The sequence below is a fragment of the Sarcophilus harrisii genome, chromosome 3 (assembly GCF_902635505.1).
Source record: "Sarcophilus harrisii chromosome 3, mSarHar1.11, whole genome shotgun sequence".
Taxonomy (NCBI): domain Eukaryota; kingdom Metazoa; phylum Chordata; class Mammalia; order Dasyuromorphia; family Dasyuridae; genus Sarcophilus; species Sarcophilus harrisii.
The window spans coordinates 378607400-378632235 of record NC_045428.1 but is presented as its reverse complement, the minus strand read 5'-3'; the positions used below and the strand labels follow the sequence as shown (position 1 = coordinate 378632235).

General features: G+C 35.5%; 1 protein-coding gene across 2 annotated transcripts in view; it reads left to right on the top strand.

Moving 5' to 3' along the window:
* The window catches only part of MFSD6 (major facilitator superfamily domain containing 6), a 95782-nt gene that overhangs the window by 51526 nt on the left and 19420 nt on the right, over positions 1-24836 (top strand). For both annotated transcript variants that reach the window (XM_003764048.4, XM_031960304.1), the window contains exon 3: positions 9130-9227. In XM_003764048.4, coding sequence (XP_003764096.1) covers positions 9130-9227 — 98 coding nt within the window. The remainder of the gene's footprint in view (positions 1-9129; positions 9228-24836) is intronic.

The following is a 24836-nucleotide window of genomic DNA, read 5'->3' as shown; positions in this document are numbered from 1 at the left end:
GACCAGATGACCGCCAGTCAGTTCTGAATTTTTGATCCTCTTCCAGGCACAAGACTCAGCTATTATTTGCCTTAGACAGCATTCTTGGTGGGTTCCTGTGGCTGAAAAATTCACCAGCCTGTGGTCAACCTCACCATGATAATCATCCTCTCTGAATTTAAGCTGACCTACTAAGGGCTCCCTTATTTCATGCCTTGGGCCTCAGACTTTTTAAAGCTAAGGAGATGGGGCAGCTAGGTGGTGCAGTGGACAGAGCACCAGGCCTGAAGGCAAAAGGACCTGAGTTCAAATTTGGCCTCAGACACTTAGCACGTCCTGGCTGTGTGACCCTGGGCAAGTCACTTAACCCCAATTGCCTCGGGGTGGGGGGTGGGAGAAACTAAGGAGATGCTATTTTTTAAATCACTTTAAAGCCTTGAGATTCCAGAAGATTGAGGAGAGAAAATGCTGACACTCAAGGCAGTCATACTGAGGGGGGAAGGGGAGGAGAAACTACTGAAGAGGAACATCTGCATGAGAGGCAGTGTGGTAGAGTGGATACTTTGCTAGATGCTGGTGAGAATCATGGAGAATTACATTTGTGAAGAAAAAACACAAACAACTGGTGATTCAATAATGATGGCCCTAAATAGGGTGCAACAAGTTACTGACAAAGAATTGTGGCCAAGAAGTAGAAGAAAGCATGTATGAAGGAATGAATGAAAGAAGCGTGGAGTCAGTAAGACCAGGATCCTAGTCTGATACCTACTATCTCTTGACCAAGGGCAAATGATTTCTTGATGCCTCAGTGTGTCTATGATTTAAACACTGCATTGATAGCTTATGATGTATAGCTATAGGAAATTCCCATTTCAACAAAATCCTTCTAAAATGTGTGTAGGAATATTCTTTCTTACCAGAGGAAACTATAACAAATCTACCCATCAAATTTGTAACATTTATTATAGTGTAATAAACATCATCTTATTTCATGAGAATTAGAAAACCTGAATTCTAGTCCTGGCTTCACTCCTTTACTAGATTGGTTATTTTGGATCTGTTCATTTACTATTTTGAATATCTCTGTCGTCTATTTTAGAAAAGAAGTGAGATTTTGCTTTTCCCACCTATTTTGCAGAATTTTTGTTGTTAGGATAAAATAAGATTTATGTGTGTGAAAGCCCTTTGCACAAGTGTGGGGTGCTGTGCTACAGCAAACAAGTGACACAGTAGATCCCGAGTTCAAATTCAGCTACAGATATCACTTAGGTCACTTAACCCTGTTTACTTTAATTTCCTCATCTGTAAAATGAGATGGAGAAGAAAATGGCAAACCACTGCAGTGTCTTTGTCAAGAAAACCCTAAAGGGGGTTACAAAGAGTTGGACACAACTGAACAGCAGCAAGGAATGTCCTGTAAAAATTTCTCTTATCATAGAAGATATACAAATTTTGGCAAAGTGGTTTTGCCATTTAAAAATGGAGTCAGGGACAGTTGGCACAGGTTGATGATAGTATGGAGATGATGAGGCTTTGCAAATGCACACTACTAGGTTGGGAGTCAACTGGAGGAGGATATGGATAGCCCTGTGCCTGCTCATAATCATCATTGGAAAAACAGTTTTAAAAAACAGGACCCTACTCTTGGGGAGTCCATTGCATCATTTCCTCTTGGAAAACAGATTTTTCTAAAATAAAATTTTAAAATATTACCTAATTAGGGATATAATTCAAAGATAGCAGTTAGGCTAGCAACCTGAGAAAGGTGTGTGTTTTGCTTTAATTGAGTATTAATACTTACATTTTAAATGAATCATTAATGAATAGTCTATTGTATCTATTATAGGAAGGAAAAGAGGGAGTTAGAAAAGGACATGTCAAGCAATGTATCTTGGATGTTCAGTGCTCTGAGCCGCAGACAAGCAGCTTGTTGAGAAGCAAGGTTAATCAGATAACAGAGAGGGCAGGGCCATTTGCCATGGTTGCAATTTAAAAGATGGTTTCAAATTAGGCAGAGAACCACTTCCTGTGGGACAGGAGGGTTTACATAGTCTCTTTTACAAGGCTTAATATCAACTATGATCTTATCTGATTATTTTGAGTTTCACAATTTTCTACCTTATATCTCTTCTAAACCTAAACAGATAACTGCTGTTAATACCTTCCATCCCACCTCCACCTTTATTCCCCCAAATTATATGGTCTGTTTATTCTAAACTGGAGATAGTCATAAAGGATGAGTAAAAATAATGTAGGGCTATTTACCAATTAATTTTTTTTTAATCTTTGATAATGACCTCATCACCCCAGCACAGATGGTGTGTTCATTGTATTTAAATAGCTTTCATCCACATTTCTATCACTTTTGGAAATTATGGCACCTATAATAACTTGCTTGTGAAATATTACTGAAAATTTAAATTTAGACTTTGTTTCTTAGCTAACTAATCAATAGATCCTAAGATCAAATAATAGGAAGAGAGTAGCAGACTAAACTGTTCAGTTGGTTTTTTAGTCTTGTCCAACTCTTCATGACCCCGTTTGAGAAACTCGAGGGATTTGTCATTTCCTTCTCCAGCTCATTTGTTAAATGAAAACAGGATTAAGTGATTTGCTTCCTATCACATAACTACTAAATCTCTGGGAGCAGATTTAAACTCAGGAAGATGAGTCTTCCTGACTCCAGGTCTGACATTCTTTTTTTTTTTTTTTTTTTTTTTTTTTATTTAATAGCCCTTCATTTACAGGATATATACATGGGTAACTTTACAGCATTAACAATTGCCAAACCTCTTGTTCCAATTTTTCACCTCTTACCCCCCCACCCCCTCCCCTAAATGGCAGGATGACCAGTAGATGTTAAATATATTAAAATATAACTTAGATACACAATAAGTATACATGACCAAAACATTATTTTGCTGTACAAAAAGAATCAGACTCTGAAATATTGTACAATTAGCTTGTGAAGGAAATCAAAAATGCAGGTGTGCATAAATATAGGGATTGGGAATTCAATGTAATGGTTTTTAGTCATCTCCCAGAGTTCTTTTTCTGGGCATAGCTAGTTCAGTTCATTACTGCTCCATTAGAAATGATTTGGTTGATCTCGTTGCTGAGGATGGCCTGGTCCATCAGAACTGGTCATCATATAGTATTGTTGTTGAAGTATATAATGATCTCCTGGTCCTGCTCATTTCACTCAGCATCAGTTCGTGTAAGTCTCTCCAGGCCTTTCTGAAATCATCCTGTTGGTCATTTCTTACAGAACAGTAATATTCCATAATTTTCATATACCACAATTTATTCAGCCATTCTCCAACTGATGGACATCCATTCAGTTTCCAGTTTCTAGCCACTACAAAAAGGGCTGCCACAAACATTCGTGCACATACAGGTCCCTTTCCCTTCTTTATAATCTCTTTGGGATATAATCCCAGTAGTAACACTGCTGGATCAAAGGGTATGCACAGTTTGATAACTTTTTGAGCATAGTTCCAAACTACTCTCCAAAATGGTTGGATTCGTTCACAACTCCACCAACAATGCATCAATGTCCCAGTTTTCCCACATCCCCTCCAACAATCATCATTATTTTTTCCTGTCATCTTAGCCAATCTGACAGGTGTGTAGTGGTATCTTAGAGTTGTCTTAATTTGCATTTCTCTGATTAATAATGACTTGGAGCATCTTTTCATATGACTAGAAATAGTTTCAATTTCTTCATCTGAGAATTGTCTGTTCATATCCTTTGACCATTTTTCAATTGGAGAATGGCTTGATTTTTTATAAATTAGAGTTAATTCTCTATATATTTTGGAAATGAGGCCTTTATCAGAACCTTTGACTGTAAAAATATTTTCCCAGGTTTATTGCTTCCCTTCTAATCTTGTCTGCATTAGTTTTGTTTGTACAAAAACTTTTCAGTTTGGTATAATCGAAATTTTCTATTTTGTGATCAGTAATGATCTCTAGTTCTGCTTTGGTCATAAAAACCTTCCCCTTCCACAGGGCTGAGAGGTAAACTATCCTATGTTCCTCTAATTTATTAATAATTTCATTCTTTATGCCTAGGTCATGAACCCATTTTGACCTTATCTTGGTGTACGGCGTTAAGTATGGATCAATGCCAGGTCTGACATTCTATTCATTACAACATCTACCTACCATTGCAGACTAAGTTGTAAATCACATAGCACTTCAGTAATCCCATACAGTCCCTTCAACCAAAGACCCAGTTTTTTTTTGGTTTTTTTTTTTTTGAGTCAGAGTTAAGTGACTTGTCCAGAATCATACATCTATACTACATGTCTGAGGCTGGATTTGAATTCAGATTCTCCTGACTTCAGGTTCAGTATTCAATCTACTATGCAACCTAATTGCCCCTGATCCATCTTTTTTATAATGTAAGTATACTTATGATGATTCTGTATGTTTATAGATCATAATTACTGTCTCTGAAAAAAACTGGGTACCCCAACAGGGATGGACATAAATAGACTGTTGCAAATTACAAAAAAAAAAAAAAAAAAAAGAATTGTGATCAGGATATTCCTGATTTTTCTAATATCAATCAGATTATAAGTATGGCAGTATGAGGTGGTAGATAGACCTCTATTCTTGAATTTGGGAGGCATAGCTGTGTGTACATAGATGAGCAAGTAATTTAACCATCCTGTGACGGAAATTTCTTATTTATAAGTGAAAATAAAGAGACAGTATCTGAGAGGAGAGAGAACTGCCTTCAATTAGGAATGGTCAAGTTCAAATCTTGATATTATTGGGATTATGACCCTGCCTCTAGGTACCTAACTGAGACTTTAAATTGATGACTAATTTCCATTTTCTTTTGGTAGAAGTTCCTCTTTGGGGGATAGAATCATGGGGATTTGGATGAAGAAAACAGAGATGAACAAACTTGAGTTGTTGCAAAAAAAAAAAAAAAGTATTTTGTACACCTTAAAATGTGAGCTATGCTTTTAAAGTGCAGTTGGGTGGCACAATGAGCAGATTGGGGGTTCATTGGATAGAGCGCTAGCCCCAGAGTTCAAATGTGGATTTAGATACTTACTAATAGTGTGAACTAGACAAGTCTCTTCACCCTGTTTGCCTCAGTTTCCTCATCTGTAAAATGAACTGGAGAAGAAACCACTCCAGAATCTTTACTAAGGAAACCCAAATGGGATCAAGAGGAGTCAGACATGACTGAAAACATCTGAACAACAACAAGGCGATGTATGGCTGTGTTCTTGATTACTAGACCTTCAACCACTTCTTAGTTTGTAAAGGCTTAGAGGGAAAAATCTTAAGACTGTAAAATAAGAAATTCATCAAAATCAGTAATAATGCTTAGTTTTCACTTTAACCCTTTTACAGAATAAACCATCAACATAAAAATAGTTATTAAAACATAAATAGATAAATTGAAAAGCCAATTTTCTACATTAACTCAGTGTCTCTTACAATGTAGCCACAGAAATGACAAATGCAATTAATAGAATTCTTGCAATATGTTACACAAACATGTACCAATGTCAAGTTGAATATAGTTTGCTCAGGAATCATTCACTGGGGTTCTGTTATTGATCTCTCTGATTATGCAGGGTTGAGAAATAGAATAGAATAGAGTGTGCCACCAACCTACCCATTGTGCCACCCAACTGCACTATATAAATAGAATAGAACTCTATGGTTTTTATGTGTTCATCATGTTTCTGGTGAAGGAAGGTACCAAAGAGTAGTATCATCTGGTTAAATTAAATTCCATTTCTTTCTCCTACCTTTTCAATTTAACATTGTGTTAAGGCACTATTTCATACAGTTATTTGGTTAGAATTCTCCCAGGTAAGCAAAACTGAACCCATTAATGTTACTTCCAAACCACAAGCACTTTATCTTTAACTTTACAATAATGGCATTAGTAATTAGTGCTTGAACACATACATTTATTCTTTTTACTGTCCTGTGATGTTTTTGGGTCTCTTTCTGTTTGCCAATACATATAATTTTTCTTATTTCCATAACAATAGTGTTCTTCTGCCTATTCAAACTATATGATTTTCAATATAGTAAAATTTTCTGTTAAGTCAAAATCCAAAAATTCACTAAGAATTAGAAATCTTCTAATGAGTAAAAAGAAAAAAATTCTTAAACTTTCTTAAAACTACTGGTTTCTTTAGACTACTGTTTTACCCCTTTAGTGATACTGTGTGATAGAATGCCCCCCCAAATTCTTTTAGGTAACTCTTTTAGCAACTTGATCTTTTAAATTGTTGGTTGTATTTAAATAGTTTAACACATATATAGTTTACAATAGTTGCCAGTTTCAAAAAAGTGAACAATACCAAAAGTAGATTTTTTTTTCAAAACTTGGTTAACAAAAAAGGGAGTAATTGTGATATAATGGAATAAGCACTGACTTCAGACACTTAGTTGTCATGTGGTCATGGGCCTATCAGTTAATCACAATGAACTTTAATTTTTTTTTTTCATTTGTAAAATGAGGTAATGATGCTAATACTATCAAATCCACTGGATGTTGTGGAGAATGTGCCTTACAAAGTGCAAAGAGTGACTTGTAAATGAGAACTATTAGTAGAAGTAATTTCTCACTACCATCCTGTTATAATCCCTCATGGTATGGAGGTGACTCTGATCCTTCAAAGTTCTTGCTGGTGGTGTGTAAATTCTCAAACTGGAAAGGTTTAACTGTGATAATTCATTTATGGAATTACATTATCTTAGATTGACGTTCATGCCAAAAAGTTGACAACTGATAGGTATGTTTTTGGACCATAACAATTCATAAAACCTATTTCTTTTTTTTAAAGATGGGCCCTGGTAGCTGAAGCATTACTCAGTTACTGCACAGTAGATCTTTATGTTTATCTTTGTGCCTTGTTATGCATCAGTACCGTTCCTTTCTTTTTTAATGACTCAAAGACGACAATATCTATTTTAGAATAAAAATTCTTGGCATGGAGTAGGGACCATACTTCCCCACCCCCTCCATCAATTATATAATTCAGTTTTTTCTCAGGATCTTATAACTTGGTCAGAAAATAGAGTACCTAGATACTTCTTCCTTCTCAAAAATCTTGACAGTCACCTCTACAATATTCTCAATCAGAAAAGAAGAAATGGGGAAAGAGGATAAAGAAAAGGATTGGATGGGCTCCAAGCCCCCTGGTGTACTGATCATAATGCTCACAGATAAAACAATTCAAGATGTCACTGTCTATGGATTGTGAGCTGAAAGTATAGATAAAGCCATGTTATAAACTGAAGCAAGTTACCTTTGGTCAGGGGCTTTGGACTGTGGCCTAGATTGAAATGTCATAGTCATGGCGACCATGAATCTGGGGTAGACTCAGGAAAAAGATTTAGGATGGGTATTGTAGAAAAGGGGGAGGTGGTGGGGAAGGAATAGGTTGCAAAACCAGTTTTGCTAATAGCCTAAGAGAAAAGTATTGCCAGGGAGTAGCTACTTTTGAACTGGACCCATTTAGAGGTCAGCCTGAAAGTTGGCTTGAAAGTTGAGAGGAGACAATGAAATATATTTGCATTGACTTTTATTATCTTTTAGGTTTATGCTCTCCTGGCAAGGGAAAGTTTATGGGTCAGGTGTTCTGGTGTGCCAGCCCATGTTGGCTAATTGAACATTTTGTTAAGCAGGATTGCGGTATCTTCTGCTCAAAGCACAAAAAGTACAAAGAACTGGATATGATATTTGTTTAGGGATAACCACATTTATACATCTTGTGACCCCTCAGAAAGCATGCCTGCGTCCTCTGAAACAGCTATTTCTGTCCAATAGCCCTTCTTATATACCTCATTCTCTTTTTCTCTCTTTTCTTGCCATTTATTTAAATATTTACTAGCCAAGAGCCTCAGTTTGATTCCATGCCTTGACCCTGTGCTAGAAAGGGAATATTATGTCTAAAGAGATGATTTTCTTATACAATTTCCAGTTTAATAAGAAACAATAATTACTTATTTATGCCTCAGCTTTCCCTGTAGATCTACTGGCTTCTTTTTTCCAGGCTCAAAGACAGGAAAATAATAAGAGTTTTTAAAAATCAGCAGAAATTAGAGACGAGCTAAGAAGAAAGTCTTGCTCATTAGGATTGAGTTTTAACTGCTTGAGTTTTTCTCCTGAAATTAAATCTAACCTTCCAGCTATTACCTGTTTCCAAACCAGCTGGTCTGGTTAAAAACTGGATAGGTTTTCAACTCTATGTTTATGAATAACACTTTAGGGGGAGTGAAGAATTGGAGAAACATTCAAGTAAAAGTTTGTTTTTTTAAGCAATTATGTAAGCTTGTGTAATTAGGATAAGGCTTTTTTTTTTTAAGTAAACCTTCTGAACATTTATTGATTATAGAAACAAGAGTAAATTTGTAATTTTCAGATACAGATTTGTTCACTAGACAATCTAAATTCATCGTGAGAAGTTTTAAAAAGTTTAATCTTTTTTGGTAAGTAGTTTTACTAGGTTCATAGTTTAGGGCTGGAAGAGAAACCTTGGAGATCATCTGCTTTAATCTCCTGACTCAACTGGGGAGGAAACTGAGGACTAGACTAGCTAAGTGACTGAGTGTTCACCATGTCAGTGCTGGGATTTGAACCCAAATCCTTTCACTCCAAATCAAACATTCTTTCTGCTATACTGTGACATGACTGTTTTAGTTATTGTATATAAGTGAATAATATATATATATATATATATACTCGTTTTAATAATGCCCTTCCCACTGTCTAGTGAATTGCCTACAGTTCTATGCATATTTACCCTACAACCAATTGGACTGAAGCCAATAGTGTCATTACTGATGGCAGAATGCCCAGACTGCCTTTAAAAAGGCATCCTCCTAGCTGCTAATTAAGTTTCAGGAAAGAAGATGTTCCCCTTTATATTAACAAGCATGTTGGAAAGGTTGAGGGCAGATATATTAGAAGCAATGCTCTTTCTTTTGGGATTTCATGATTAAATCCAGGAGTTTTTAGTGCCTAAGTTTAGAATGTTTGTTTTGGTAAGTTTGTTGTTGGTGAGTTTTTGGAATAAATAAATTACTCTTGTACATGTTGTGCTTCAAACTCTAATCTTAGTTTATATTCCTCATCTTATTACTTTTTAAAATTTTTTTTAGGGTTCTGTATATTGGCCTGGCCTGCAATACAGCTCGCTATATTTATATCTCCTATTTGGAAAATGCTTGGACTGTTCTCCCAATGGAAGTCCTTCAAGGTAAGAGACATTTGGAATTAAGAAATTTCTGCAAAAAGCCAAGTCTTGAAATTATTTATCTGATTCCCTGAGCCTCCTTGATCGTTAAAGCTCTGTGTATCTGACTAGACAAAAGCAGGAAGAATCCACTGTTTTATATGATTTTACAGCAGTTGCCATGGAAGATGTGATGTCAGGGTTCAGCAGTTGCCCTGAATATTGTTCTGTTTATTGATCTAAACAAAGTGAAATGTGATCCACACCCTTGTTATTAAACAAAGACTGGGGAGCTCTGGCAATAGACAAAATCTATAGGTGTAGCTTCCAGTGTATGCCCTCCTCTGAAACAGCTGACCAGTAATTTTATTGTTCAAATAGAATGGATTGAATTTGCATTATTTTAAAGGGTTAAATGTACTTAGAGAAAAAAGTTTCACATACACATACAGTTATTCACCTTATGCACATAAGTATTATTCAGTCCTGCCTAATGATTTATAACTAAAGTTTTAAACAGAAAATTTTAGCCTTTTATTTTCCTTACCTTAAAAGAAATTCTAGCCTGAATTTTCATCTCTGCTTCACTGTACTGTTTTCTCTTGAGAGATTTAACATGACTAGCTTTGAACTGGAATGTAAGAGAAACTGACTTAGAACTCCTGAAAATAGAAAGGAAGGGAGGGAGAGAGAAAGGAAAGAAGGGAAGGAGAGAGGAAGGAAAAAAGAGAAGGAAGGAGGGAGGAAGGAAGGAAAAAGGGAGGGAGAGAGGGAGAAAGAAAGGGAAGGAAAGAGGAAAGAAGAAAGTAAGAGGGGGAAGGGAGGGGAGGAAGCAAAGAAGGAAGGAAGGGAAGAAAGAAGGAAAGAAAGCAGGGAAGGAGATTGGTTGACTTACATGTCATTTAAAGCTAAACAAGGCACTTAGTGTACTGTATTATTGAAAAGATTTATTCAAAGGGGTCACATGGCAAACAGGACTTTTCTATCTTTATCCTTCATAATCCTCTGCAACAAAATTTCAGGGAGCTTTTCACATGTATAAACATCATAGTATCATGGACATTGAGATGATAGAGATCGCTAAATATCAGATTAAGCCATCTCATTTTAAAAATGAAGAAACTAATGCCTATGGAGGTCAAGTGACTTGCCCACTGTTACAAAGGTTCCAGATGTTTCCCACATGCCCTCTTCTCTCTTCCAATACTGCTACCACCTGAGTGCAGACCCTTCTTGCCTCATTCTTGGGATATGAAATAACCTGCTCATGTCTTGCCTACTCTCTCCCTATTCCAGTCCATCCTCTCTTCAGCTATCACAGTGATTTTCCTAAAGCACAGATCTGACCATATTACCATCACCACCATTCCAAATAGAATCCAATGACTTCCTACCACTTGCGTTCAAACATAAAATCCTCTGTTTGGCATTCAAAGCCCTTTGTGACCCTTCTCTTATACAGTCTTCTTGCACTTGTACTCTGTGATCCAGTGACTCTGCTGTTCTTGGAACAAGACATTCCATCTCCTAACTCTGGAAATTTTCACTGGCTGTCCTCTCTGCCAGAAATTCTCTCCCTCCTCATGTCTTCCTCTTAGTTGCCATGGCTTCTGTCAGATCCCATCTAAAATATGCGGGTGTCCAGGGAGAACTAGCCCCATTGAACTGAGGACTTGCTGAGTCATTTTCAGGGCTGCTCATCTCCCTTTGATATCCCTCTGTCACCCAACTCTCACCTCTGGTTCTAAGAAGCTTTAGTATGCTCAATGGACCCACCCTGGTGAAAATGCCTCAACAAATGGGCTAAACCAGATTGAGGGTGAGTTGGGGTGATGTCTGTCCCAAGCATGTGAAGACTTCCCCCCATTGGAACAGACAGATGAGAACAATTTATTCCAATATCCATGAAAGCAACTAAAAGAGACACTGTGGATTTCTTAGAACTTTTTCAGACATCAAAAATGTCAAGGTCATCTATGGCATCCCAGAACATCAAAAGTCTTGACTTTTGTCTTACCACTGGATTTCAGTAACTCTGGAGGGAAAGTAAGACTGATGACTTTGTGCAACTTTGCCTCACTTAAATTCAGTTTTCACATGAGTCAATTGATCCTCTTAATGTCATTGATCTGCTTGATGTCATTGATCCTCTTCATAAATGAAAGACTAACAATAAGATCCCTCCTACTACTGGAAGCTTTTCCCTATACTCTTGAATTCTAGTGCCTTCCTTCTTTTGATTATCTGCAATTTATTTCTTAGTAGCTTGTTTTTAACATAGTTGATAATGTAGTTTGATGGTTTGAATGTTTTCTTCTTCATTAGGCTGTGAGCAACTTCCTTTTTCCTTTCTTTGTATCTCCAACACAGTACAGTGCCTAGCACATAGTAAATGCTTAATAAATATTTGTCAACTCATTATTGATTAATTTATTCCTCAATCTTATGACTCTAAAGCCAGTACTTTTTCCACTGTACCATGGTGGGGAATCAGGCCCAACATAGTATATTTATTGATTGATTTGTCATAGTATATTAGAATCTATACAATGTTGCATAAGACAAAGACTCCTAGATTCATACATTTTCTTCTTCAGGACTTTCTATCCTTAAAAAAATTAACATGAACCATGCAAGATGATAAATGTGGAAATATATTTAGAAGAATTGCACATATTTAGCCTATACTGGATTACTTGTTGTCTAGAGGAAGGGAGTGGGGGGGGGGGGAAGGAGGAGAGAAAAATTTGGAATACAAGGTTTTGCAAGAGTCAATGTTGAAAAGTATCTTTGCATGTATTTTGAAAATAATGCTATTTTTAAAAAATGAACTATCCAAGAAGGGATAACTTGATTATATTAGTCATGAAAGGTAAATATCCTTTTCCAATTTTGCTTAACTAATGTACAGGAAAAAAAGAGGGGCAAAGAAATATGCCTTGATCTCTTGATAAATTTCTCACTTTGATTTTTGTTGGGAATCTCAGACTGTTTATAGATAATATTTTATAATAGCAGTGTTCCCACTGGGAATACCTAGGGCCTAAAGAAACATTTTTGTTCAGTGACCAATCAGGGGAGGGGAACAACCAAAAAAACTTTTAAAAAATTCTGTTTCCTTACAACAAGTTACAGTTTTTTCTTCTGAATTTCAGTTCATAAATTGTGGTTTGGTGGATCATGATCTCTTTTGTCTGGCATTAGTAGAACCACACTTAATAATTCACAGAAGTTAAAAGGAGGTTCTCTAACTATGTAGAGTCAGACCTTAGTGCCTGCTGATTCAAACAGAAAAATCCATGTGACAGCTTTCAACAAAGCCACTTTTGTTTCAAAAACTGGACAAGATGGTTCCATTCCCTGAAGGTCTGAGGGTGGACCCACTTGGCTGAACTAACCCAAACCGTCAGACTTCCCTTGATCTGCTGATGACCCCATGGAAAGTTATATTTCATCTATCCATAGCATGAGCTGTGAGACCACAGTAAATCATTTATAAAGAGATTAGCTGAGTTGGTCTGAATTGTCCCTTCATTACAACCATTTTATAACTTTCAAGTCCCTTCTAGGCCTGTTATTGTTGTTGATCCACATAAATAACTGCATTATAGAGAGGCAGATGTCACATAATGGATTGAGAACTTGCCCCAGAGCCAGAGAACTAGCTCTGCCTCTGATACATAAAAGCTGTGTTTCCCTGGCCAAATCACTTAATGCTCCAGCTAATTTTTAAAATAAGACTGAAAGTTGCTGGGCAGGTTTAGCTTTGAATTGATAGAGGAACTTTCCTTTTCCATGAGTTTTCTAAACTAGTAAAATCACAAGTTATATTTTAAAAAATAGTTTTAATTAGGATTCAGAAGAGGCATTAGAATATGAATAAATGCCAGAGACAACAAAAAACTACATATGTACCAACAGGCTATTATGAAATAGGAAATAATTAGAAGAAGGAAAGCACTAGAATTCAGCTTTAAAGAGCTCCTTACCCAATTCAGGAAGGGAGGGAAACCCCTTACATCTTGGCTTACAATATTACAGAAGTTATCTAACCAAAGGGTCATGAAGTATCAAGGATGAAGGACCAGGTCATAAGAATTCCCCTATGATCACTGGTGGGAGATACAAACATTATTTTTCCCGGGCCTTCATTCCCTTTTATCCAAGCAGGAAGGTCTAAAAATTATTAGCTTGTGGTATTAATATTCTTCATTCTATCATCTCCATTCTACCCCTCCTCCCAGAACAAATGCTACAATAATTGCAGAGAGAGCATACTGGTTGTGGAGTCATAGAGCTTGAATTTGAATGTCAATTCCTTTGCTTACTGTCCATGGGTAGTAAGGACCTCAGTTTCTTAATCTCTAAAAGGGAGGAGCTGGACTAAATCACTTCTAGGGTCCTTTTAGCTCTGGATGTATGATTCTGTGATATGATGAACTAATATCCCAGGGTTAGCATCTGGAAATAGTGAAAACAAAAGATGTAACATATCTATCAGTCAGTTTTATTAAGCATATACAATGTGCCAAACACTGTACTAAGTGGTAGTGATACAAAAAGAAGCAAAATTCAGTCTCTGCCCTTGAAGAATGAGACAACAAAAAACTACATATGTACCAACAGGCTATTATGAAATAGGAAATAATTAGAAGAAGGAAAGCACTAGAATTAAGGGATGATAGAAATGGCTTTCTCTAGAAGACAGGATTTTAATTAAGATTTAAAGGAAGCCAGGAGGTAGATTTGAGGAGAGGAGCATGTCGGTCATGGGAGACAACCAGAGAAAATGTCCAGAGCTAAGAGATTGGAATGCCTTGTTTGTGGAACAGCAGGATGGATATTAACAATGGATCAAAGAGTATTCAAGGCATAAAAAAACTGGAGAAGTAGAATTTGGTAGGATGATGAAGGTCTTTGAATGTCACCTTCATCCCCAATTGCCACTTGTATCCTTTTGGCTTCCCGAGGTGACAATAATGCTTATGTTCTGATTACCTTCTATTTCTGATACCTCTTGTCAATAATTTATCAGATTATATATTTAGAGGTAGATGTAATTTTTGAGATTGTCTTGTCTGATCCTCTTGTTTTTAAGATGAGGAAACTGAGACCCAGAGTTTTTCAGTGACAGTTTATAGGTAGCAGATCTCTCAAACTAGCCTTTATTCTACCATGTCACTTTTTCAGGACAATGATTCTTCTCAGGTGGTATTTCTTCTCAGGTGGTTTGTGCACTAATTGGTAGGTGAGGATGTGGGGAAAATTGATTTTTCCTGCTATTTTGGACTCTGCTCTTAATAGTTAGCTACAGAGGAGATAAATTAAAGGGAATCTCTGTAGACTGAAAATAGTCTTTCATAGTTTCTGCTATCTTAAAGACAAAGTCTCATTTTTCAAATGAAATTTCTCATTATCCTTACATTATACATTTATTGTTGCATAATAAATATTACATAATAATGTTGGTTTTGAAGGATTAAGGCTCTTCTTATTGTCTTCCCACATCCAATGACTCAGATCACCTTCTTGCTATATTCTAGAAGACAGTTCTCATTTAAGTATTTAGAATATATTCAGTTATATTGGAACATTCAGTAAATGATATTAAACAGGTAAGTTAGTGGAGGAGAGGAGGACACTAGAGACAGGAAAAACTTAAATACCTTTAACTAGGGTCAGGGATTTAAAGCTTGATTTGATTTGATTACTCAAGTCTCTTTTGGCTACCTACTTGAAAAATGATGATTTGCTACAGGATTTTGCTAGCAGAAATGACCCCAGTCAAAATAGCATGGAAGGAAAATGACTCTTAATACTTAAAATGGTTTTGTGATAGAGGAGGCTTGAATCAGAGAGACCCCACTTCCAGCAGGGAGGTTACTGCAACCAAGGGGATGCTTGCAAGTTACTTAAATTAGTGCTTTGGGCAGTGATGAGTGAAAAGAAGCTCAATTCCCATTTCTTATTATCATCCACTATGGACAGTTTCTCTGCAGGACACTAGTACCATTCTAATACAGGGTTCAGAATCAGGGGGAGCAGGATTAAGATTTTGATAAAGTATGGTTTTTTAATGTTAGCAGTGGGAGGGCTCCAACTGACATTTATAAAGCATTAGATCTATCGTATTTAGCATGTTTATTCAGGCCAAGAAGAATCATGTTTTCCTTGCTATACCATATTGGAGGGCCTAGAAAACTGTTTGGGGGATTGCTGTTCAACCCTGACAATTGAAATTCTAGCCATGATCCATGTCTGTTACAATCCATATTGCAAAGTACCCAAATGCTGGTTTTGCTGCTAAAGGTCTCTCTCAACCCTTTGTTGGCAGGCAGCCTGCATTTCAATAAATGTGAATAAATGGACACAAACTCTAAAAAGAGCTCTCCACTTAATAACTTAAAAGGGACTTGCCCTTATGAGCAACTTTTAAGAGTAATTTTCTCAGTATCATCACCATAATGCAATATCAATATTTATAACAAATAATATAGGCTGGACTTGATCATTAGATATTCTTTGATAGTTAATAAAAGTCATGACATAGTTTTAAATTTTAAAAATAAATAATTATTCTTTAGGACTCATCTCAAACCTTACTTCCTCTTGCATCCAATGCTAATCTCTCCCTTTTCTAAATTCCACTTGCATTTACAATCGGGACCACAAACTTCTCTGTTTTATGGATGTTAATTTCTTTTCCCCATTTGATTCTAAGCCTCTTGAGAGCAGTGATTCCTGCCTATACCTATAGGTCTCCCAGAATATAGTAGTCTTCAGTAAATACCTACAGATTGACTTAATATTTATTTAAACTCACCAATATAACTGCTTTTTAAAACAATTGTCGCCTTTGTAGACACCCAGACAAACATACAAATTCATTACCTGAAAACAATTTGATTGTTAACTGAAAGAGTATGTCATTTAATTTTAGTATGATAGCACTGTAATTCCATTAAGATAATGACTGCCACTACTTACAGTCATACTTATGGAACCTTAGTTTAGAAGTGCTTTACACAGATTATCTCATTATTATTCCCATTACACTGTTGATGAAATTGAATCTGAGAGATTGAGCAATTTGTCCAGAACTTATGCCTTAAAAATGTTTGGAAGTAGAATTGAAGACTGTTAAGTGGATAATTGATTCTCTTTTATGACATTTTGCACCATTGTCTTGGGTTTTGTTGTCTTTTGCTGTTAACTTTATTCATATTGTAGTAATTGTGTATAATGTTCTTTTAGCTGTTTTCATCAGTCTGAATCACTTGATGTTAAGTATTCTCATGTTGCTGTGAGTTTTTCATATTTGCAATTCCTTATAATGATATATGTAGCTTTTTTCATTACATTCATATGCCACAGTTTGGTCAATCTTGCCTCAATTATCAGGCACACATTTTGTTTTGGGCTTTTTTGCTAACACAAAATAATACTGCTTTCTATGTGTTTCAGCATACATCCATGATTCTTTTCTTGCAATCAGAAATTTTCTTGGATCAGAGTCCCAGAAATTAGTATCTGTTCTTCAAGAGTATAATAATTTACACAAGGAAAATTTATTTATTAGGATAATTGAACCAATTCACAACTCTAGAAGCAGGGAATTTGGGTTCCTAACATTCCACAAGAGCTTCTAACATTGAGTTTCCAATCTTTTGTCATTCTTTTGATCAGTGGACATTAGAGGATTTAGAGGATTACTGATGATTTCTATTTCATAATTTGAAAACTTTGTTTATATTTTTTATGCTCTTGTTTATTTGGAAAATGGATTTTCATTTTTTTAGATTTCTGCAACTTCCCTATATATTTTTGGGTATGTAACTTTTATTACAGATTGAATATAAAGCTTTTTTTTTTTTTCACAATCCATATCTTTTCTTTTGGTTCTAGCTGGATTGATTTTATTTATGTAAAGGCTTTTAAATTTTATACAGTTATACTGTGTCTGATTATGACTTTTCCTTTATAGTTATGACAGATATAATCTCCCCTGCTTTTCTAAGATTTTTAGTACAATTTTTTATGTTTAGAACATTTGTGCATTTGGAATTTGTGATATGTGGTATAAGATGCTAATCTTAAACTATTTTTAGCCAAATTGCTTTCCACTTCTCCCAGAAGTTCTTGTTGAATAAAGATTCTTACTTTTAGTAGTTGGCATTCTTTTTTGATCAACTGCTATGCACATAAGTTTCTGGATCTTGCTTGTCTAAGTTATTTTAATAACATATTTTTCTAGTTCTTATCTAGTACCAGCTAGCATTAATATTTGTTATTTAATATTTAATATTTGTTGCTCAAAATCTGGTAGCAGACAAGCCCTCAATCCTTTCTTCTTTAGTAGAAATGTATATCCCTTGATATTTTTTACTTTTTATTTTTAAAAATAATTTTTAGGGTTATATTTTACTTAGTAAAATACCTTTGGTTATTTGAGATAGCACCAACTTTATAGGATGACTTTAAAAGCATCATAATTTTTGCTTATTGATATGGACATAGTTTTTTTTTTAACTTTAAAAAAATTTTTAAAGAAAAACATAAACATCTTAACTTTAAAAAAATCAAGCTATACAGCAAACTTGAAAAATACATTTAGAAATGGGATCTTCTCTAAAATGACCATAGCACTTAACTTAGGCTCTAGGCAAAGTTTTAAAATTGTTTTTACCTCCACAGTGAAATTCTCCACACAATCTCTTGACTCAGTGTAAAAGTAGAGTAGTAGAACAAAATATTTGCTTATTTTGGGATACAGTTATGAATTTTTGAGTGATGACAATACCAATTCTTGCTTTAACATCTGCAAAGTTACTGAATACATCAAAAGTAATATTAAAAATGTACCTTGCTGTATATTCTGCAAGTTATCTTTTAGATCAGGAATTCTTAACCTGCAGTCCATGGATATATTTCATGGGGTAGCTAAATTTGAATGGGGAAAAAAATACATCCTATTGTCAACTTTTTCTGACTGAAATTTGGTATTTCTTTCAGTTATGTAAAACCATTGTTCTCAAAAGGGATCTATGACACAAAAAAGTCCAAGATCCCCTGCCTGGCACATTCTAAGTGTCTTTATGTAGTATAGTTGTTACTTTGCCACTGTATTAAAAGTCTAAGTTTCAGTTATAGAGGAAATATCTGACATTTTCTCATAACAGTCTCTCTGAAAGAATCATTTCATTATGATTTTCCTATGCCTTCCTCTTACTGCTTCCTCCTTTTTCTTCTTCTTTCTCCTCCTTCCCTTCCCTCTTCTTCCTTTCTTTTGTCCTCTTTCCTTCATCCTCTTCCCTTTCCTTTCTTCCTCTTTTCCCCTTTGTCCCTCCTCTGTCACTTCTCTTTTTCCATATCTTGCTCTCTCCCTTTCCTTCTTCTTTATGCACACTAATATGTTTACTTGTGTTTAGGTGTATCTTTTCATGTGAATTGAAATTTGTAGAATTGATTCAGAAATTCAGGTCCCATTTCTATCCTCCCACCTCTTCTTTCCCCAGCTTTCTCCCTGTCCCTTTTATGTATTTATATCAGAGAATCTAGGAGTTGGAAGGTACTTCTAAAGTCATTTAATCCCCCACTTACTGGAATAAGAATCTCTGTACACTGAGAGAATAACTCTCAGTTATAACTTCGAAGTGGCCACTTACCTTTTTCTGAAGATCTCATGAGGAACAATCCTCCACGGCCTAAAGCAAATTAGCTCACTTCTAGATAACTTGTTTTCTTATAATAAACTTAAATTTACTTCTCTTCAGCCTCTACCCACTAATTCTCATTGAGTTCTATGAGACCAAACAGAACAAATTTAATTTCTCTTCTAGTTATGGTACTTAATACATAAAGATAATTATCAAGTCTCCCATAAGTCTTTTTACCTATAAACTAAACATCCACAGTACCTTTAATTCATACATACAGTACCTCTAATTCATATCTTGAGACTTCATCATCCCACTTGCTCTCCCCTGGTTTCTTTCAAGTTATCAGTCAATCATTATTCTTAAAAATGAGACATTCAGACCTGAATATAGTGTTCCAGAAATTATCTGACCACCAGAGAATGGCAGGGCTGCCATCTCCCTGAGCCTGAGGGCTATCTGACCTTTGTTAAGACAGCTTAAGATCATAATAGCTTTTCTTTCTTCTACTCTATATAATTCATTCTTAATGAACTTATTTTCAATGAGAACCCTAAATTGTTCTCAGGTAAACTATGTATAGCCCTGTGTCTCTCCCATATGGTACTTGCAAGGTTGATTTTTTTAAAAACCCAAATACAAATTTTATTATTCTTATTCAGTTTCATTTTATTAGGTTTTGTTGTGTTACAGTTCTCTTTATTATCCTGCCTCAGTTTCCCTAATTGTTCTGACTCAGGTTCATTAGGACTGAAATAACTCAGGGCTAGTTACTCTAATTGTAAATGTGTAAACTCAAGATAAGGGAGAGTTCAGACTTCCTGGCTCCAATCCTCCTAAGTTATCAAGAATTTATGGTCCTAACCCCCCATCCTGTCAGTTGTTCTTCTTGATCCCAACTTTCTGAATGTCTGGTGCCTCCCTTCCACCGTGTCAGAACCAGATTGATAGTCCCTTTCACTCTCAGTGCTCTGACTCCTCCCCTGCCTCAATCTATCCCCTGGTAACCTGGAGCCATATGCATATATACTTCATGGGCAGTACACATTAGCAGCTGGATGCTTTGGACATCAGTCCTGGGGGCAGAACAATCTCTCCTTTTCAAATAAAATATTAAAGCTCTCTCTCTAATCTCTATCTTGCCTCAGTTTCTCCAGCATTACAGTTTGGAACCAACATTTTAGCTGGCTAGATTTTTGGATCTTGATTCAGTCAAGACCATTTTGCACCAATTGCAAATTCAATAAGCCTACTACATTTTTATTGAAAACATTAATAAAAATGTTAAACATCATACGGCCAGCCATGGATTCCTCTAATAGCATACCATTCAAGACCTCTTTCAAAGTTGACATTGAATTATTTATTAATAATCCTTTGGGATTGGGATAAAAGTTTAGCCATTTTTGAATTCACCTAATTGTAAAAACAAACAAACAAGCAAAAACAACAAAAATCCAACCACTTAATAATGTCCTTTGACATATCTAGTCCCTATAAATCCTTATCTTGCCTGTAAGAAAAACACAAGATTTTATCAAATGCTTTGCTAAAATCAAAGTAAACTAGATTTCTAATATTCCTGCTCTAGTATGACTTATTGATGAAGCCATGATTTTCTGTGATCATCATTTTCTTTTTTAGATAGTCACTTTTCTTTTCACAATTCATTCTAGAGTTTTTGTTTTCAATACAAGTTCAGTTCAAGGGCTTTGTTTTCAGACTTTATCTTCCAACTTTTTTTTTTTAATCAGGAAGAAAGTTGCCCTTCTCCAGTCCTACAATAGTCCCTTTCTACCCCTTGCTTTTGTCAGTTTTAAATCTCTATCCATTTTTATTCTTTAGTAACCAATCTAAATACCATTCTCCTTGGCAAAAAAAAAAAAAAAAAGCAAAAAAAGAAGCAATCAATTTTTTTTTTCCTCCATTGTCCATTTTCATCATCTCATTCACCCTGATCACAGATCCTGAACGTTCTTCTTTCCCCTCCCACCATGATATATCCTTTAAAAAACAGCACAACAATTCTTTATACCTCTCTTTTACTTAGGTAGTAATATCTATATGGTTGCCAAGTTTAATTCATTTTTTAAATTGGAAAATTAGAATTAATTAATTATCCAGGAGATAGAATGGAATAGGTATGGCAGAGGCAAATGTGGGCTTGATGCAAAGAAAAACTTCTAAAAAGTAGACCTCCCTATTTGGTAGTGGGGCAGCTAGGTGGCAGAGTGGATAGAATGACAGGTCTGGAGTCAAGAAGATTCCTTTTCCTGAATTCAAATTTGGTCTCAGATACTTAACTAGTTCAGACACTTAAACTGAGCAATTCACTTAACTTCATTTACCTCAGTATCCTGAGGTGGAGAAGATGGCAAACTACTATATTATCTTTACAAAGAAAACCCAAAAATGGGTTCACAAAGAGTCATTCACAACTGAATAACAAATTTCATAGTGGATTCCCCAGAATTTGCTGTTGTAGCAATGGTATTCTTGGTTGGGTAGGAATTGGATTAGGTGACTTTTGAGATTCTCTGAACTCCATCTTCCAAGATGCTGTAGGATACAGGTGATGCTCCTTACTGACAAGGCTCAGGAGAGTGTGCATAAGGGTGTTGCTGAATGTAAAACAACAAGCATATAATTAGCAGTCACTTCCACATGTTCTATATCCACCAAGAAAACTTCTGCTATTGCTGTTTCTATAGTTGTTCTCTAATAGCCTGTAGCTGTTTGGGACTTGGGTATTTGTTTTCATAGTCTACCCTTGTAAGCAAAATCTTGGTAAAAGACCAGCATGTGACAGCTTGTTGCACACTGGGTGGGGGTGGGAGGGTCTGGCAGGGGCTGTTATTCCCCAGCATTCTGTAGAAGCCCTTCATGGCTTGAAATTATTGTTCATTGGGTCACTGCAGTGACTTTCCCTTAGAATAAAATTCATTACAACTAATTCTGAGATCACTACAGGAGAGACAGAATAATTACATACCTCATGTTTAAAGGGCACAAAAAGCAGCCTTGTTACACTGGTAGAAACGTCATTGAACCTGACTCTGACACATACTATACTATGACTCTGGGAAATCCAGATAATGTGTCTCTGCATCAAAACAACTCCCTAAGCTTATAAATTGCAGAGAAGGTAAATTCCTCACTAGCAGTTGTCTACTCATATGTTCTGCATTCAAGTTTTGACTTTGCCACAAATTTTCTGCGTAATCTGAAGTAAGTCACTTGAATGTCCTATGCCTCAGTTTCCTCACGTGCAAAATGAGGATTTAGGTCTGTCCTAGTTTAGGATTTTGTGAATCTAAGTCAATAGGTAGAACTGGAAGGGGACCAAAAAAAAATCCATTGCCCAATCTACCAGGTCACAACCCTCCCCATCATCATGTGCTTGTCAAAAGAGCCATTGTCCCAGCATGAAATGTACATACCTGCTCAAGAATACAAGTTTCTTCTTGCTAATATGAAGTATTTATTGCATTAGTGCCCTCTTTATAGGCTCAGATTATACAGTTGTGAGATGGATACTGCTGATTCAGGAACTAATATTGGCATGTAAGTTTAAAGGAAATATTTTCCCAGCATATAAAAAAATCTTAATAAATCCCACATGACATATTAACAACTAAGAGAGGAAAGGGAAGCTACTAAAAAATGGAGTATGTTAACAAATGATGGCAAGATGAATATCATTTCTGCCATTATTGGCAGACATATTCTTACTCATAACATTTAGATTTCGAGAAATTGGTTCTATAGAGATTAGCAATCAAGCCAAGCTATAGCTTTTTGTGGAAAACAAAAGAAACAAGTATTTAGCATTTCATTTAGGGTGGGTTTTTATTGGTCACGTATGTTTTATTGTGTTTAGACAGAATCAAAAACTAGAGTTGTTCACACACCAAATGGTTATACTCTTATCAGTGGCAGTCTGCATATGGTAATTTTCAGGGACCAGCACTTAGGAAGGAGGAAACAGGAGTTGGATTCTCAAGCTTCACTGCTTCACTTAGTCTTTAAATTGTTATCTGAGAATGCAGAATGATTAAACATTCTTTTTGCTTTCTGATAGAGAAGTGATGAACACAAATAAGATAGTTTTTTTAAATGGCCAATGTTAGAATTTGTTTCTCTAGACTATGAATATTTGATACAAGGATTTTATGTTTCTTTCATTTTGTAGAGGAAACTCGGAGGAGGAAGAATTAGCAATGCATTTAATAAGTTTGTTAAAAATTCATTTTTTGAATTTAAAAATTTTTAAAGAGTGTCATTAAAGCATTGTTTAAAATGTGTTGAGGAAAACTGAAGGAAGTTCAGGAAGAAACATACAAATGAAACAATTTTAAAAATAACTGCTAAATAGAAAAAATAGTATAGATTCACAGCTCTATGGTTAATCTTTTTTTTTCCCCTCTTCTGCTAAGTATTTTACATAAATGTTCATCTTATTTGGTATTTGTTCAATTCAGAATTTTAAAAGTGAATGATAGGTCCCCCCAAATTGCTTTTTTAATGTAGAATTGTCTGACTAATGGTTTGTTTGGGAGATCAGCTTAATTTGGAACAGTGCTTCTCAATCTGTTGGCCTGTAGACCTCTTAGAAGTTTCCAAGCTATTTCTAGTGATTTACGAATCTATGTGGGCACCAAGCATAATCATTTTGAACTTTATTTGGCAGTGACAGAATGTGCATCATGGCTTAGTATGATAAATAAGCAAGTATACATTCTGTAGGCAGAATAATGTCTTGCACACATGTATGACTGTTTTTAAAATATATATATGGATACTTCTGATCAATAAAGTAAAAATTCAAATAAAAATGCTGCTGAAATTTAGAAAAAAAAATTGTCATTTAATACTTCTGGTTTTTGTGGTTTCTGAATTTGACTAGTTTGATTCTTGGACACAATTTTTTAGCTAGAACCATCCAAAAAGCCTCCTCAAGCTTAGAAACACTTGGGATCATACCTCCTCAACAAGAACCTTACTCTCTGATTACCTTCCCTGTTCTGGTACCATAGTTGTTGTCTCTAAAAGGTATGTTTTTTGCCTTGGCTTGTAGAGAAGCAAATCACTGTCACTTCTAGCAGTCTACATCTACATCATACTTTTTCCCTTGAATGGTTTTTATTTTTATTTTTATTTATTTATTATTTTGGTGACCCATGTGCCCAGTGAAAGGAAATTAATATGGCCCCTAGTCTTTGTCTCAGAAGGAGTCAATTGATGGTTGTATGTTAGTACTGCTATCTGAGGATTAAAATATTCGTCACCTCTCTAATTCCTTATAACTTTTAGCCTGTCTAGCTGAGAAATTTAAAATTTATAGCTCCTAAATAAACACATTTTACTCATGTCACTGAATAAATTAGCATCCTTATTTAAATACATTCAATATAATCATCTGCTACTTTTCCCCACCGCTATAAGGAAGAAAATGCCCTCTACTTTCTTTCCTGTTCTAGTATATAGTATCTTTTGCCACTCATATTCTGATTAGGAATTGTTTTCAGATGGCAATATGAGAAATTTTTTTCCTTATGATACAGAATCATCTTCAATGATGTTTTGTTTCACTGTATCATAGTGGCAAAGAAGCAAAACTGGGTTCTCAAAGATTGTGTCCATAAAAGGGATATTAGTTCTGGCCATTTGATATAGTAGGTAGAGTTCTCACTAAAAATTAACAAAATCTTTATTTGTGTCCTGGCTCTGCTGCTAATTTTCTGTGTACTCTGGGGTCTCAGTTTCCTTACATGTAAAATTATATATAAGATCTATTAGGTACTTGCTTGTGTGACAGTTACTATGTTAAGTGCTGGGCATATAAATGAAAGCAAAACAGTCTCTGCCTTTAAAGAGCTTACATTCTAATGGGGGAAGACAACACATAGGGAAGTGTTGGAAAAGATGGAAAAAGTATGATGTAGATGTAGACTGCTAGAAGTGACAGTGATTTGCT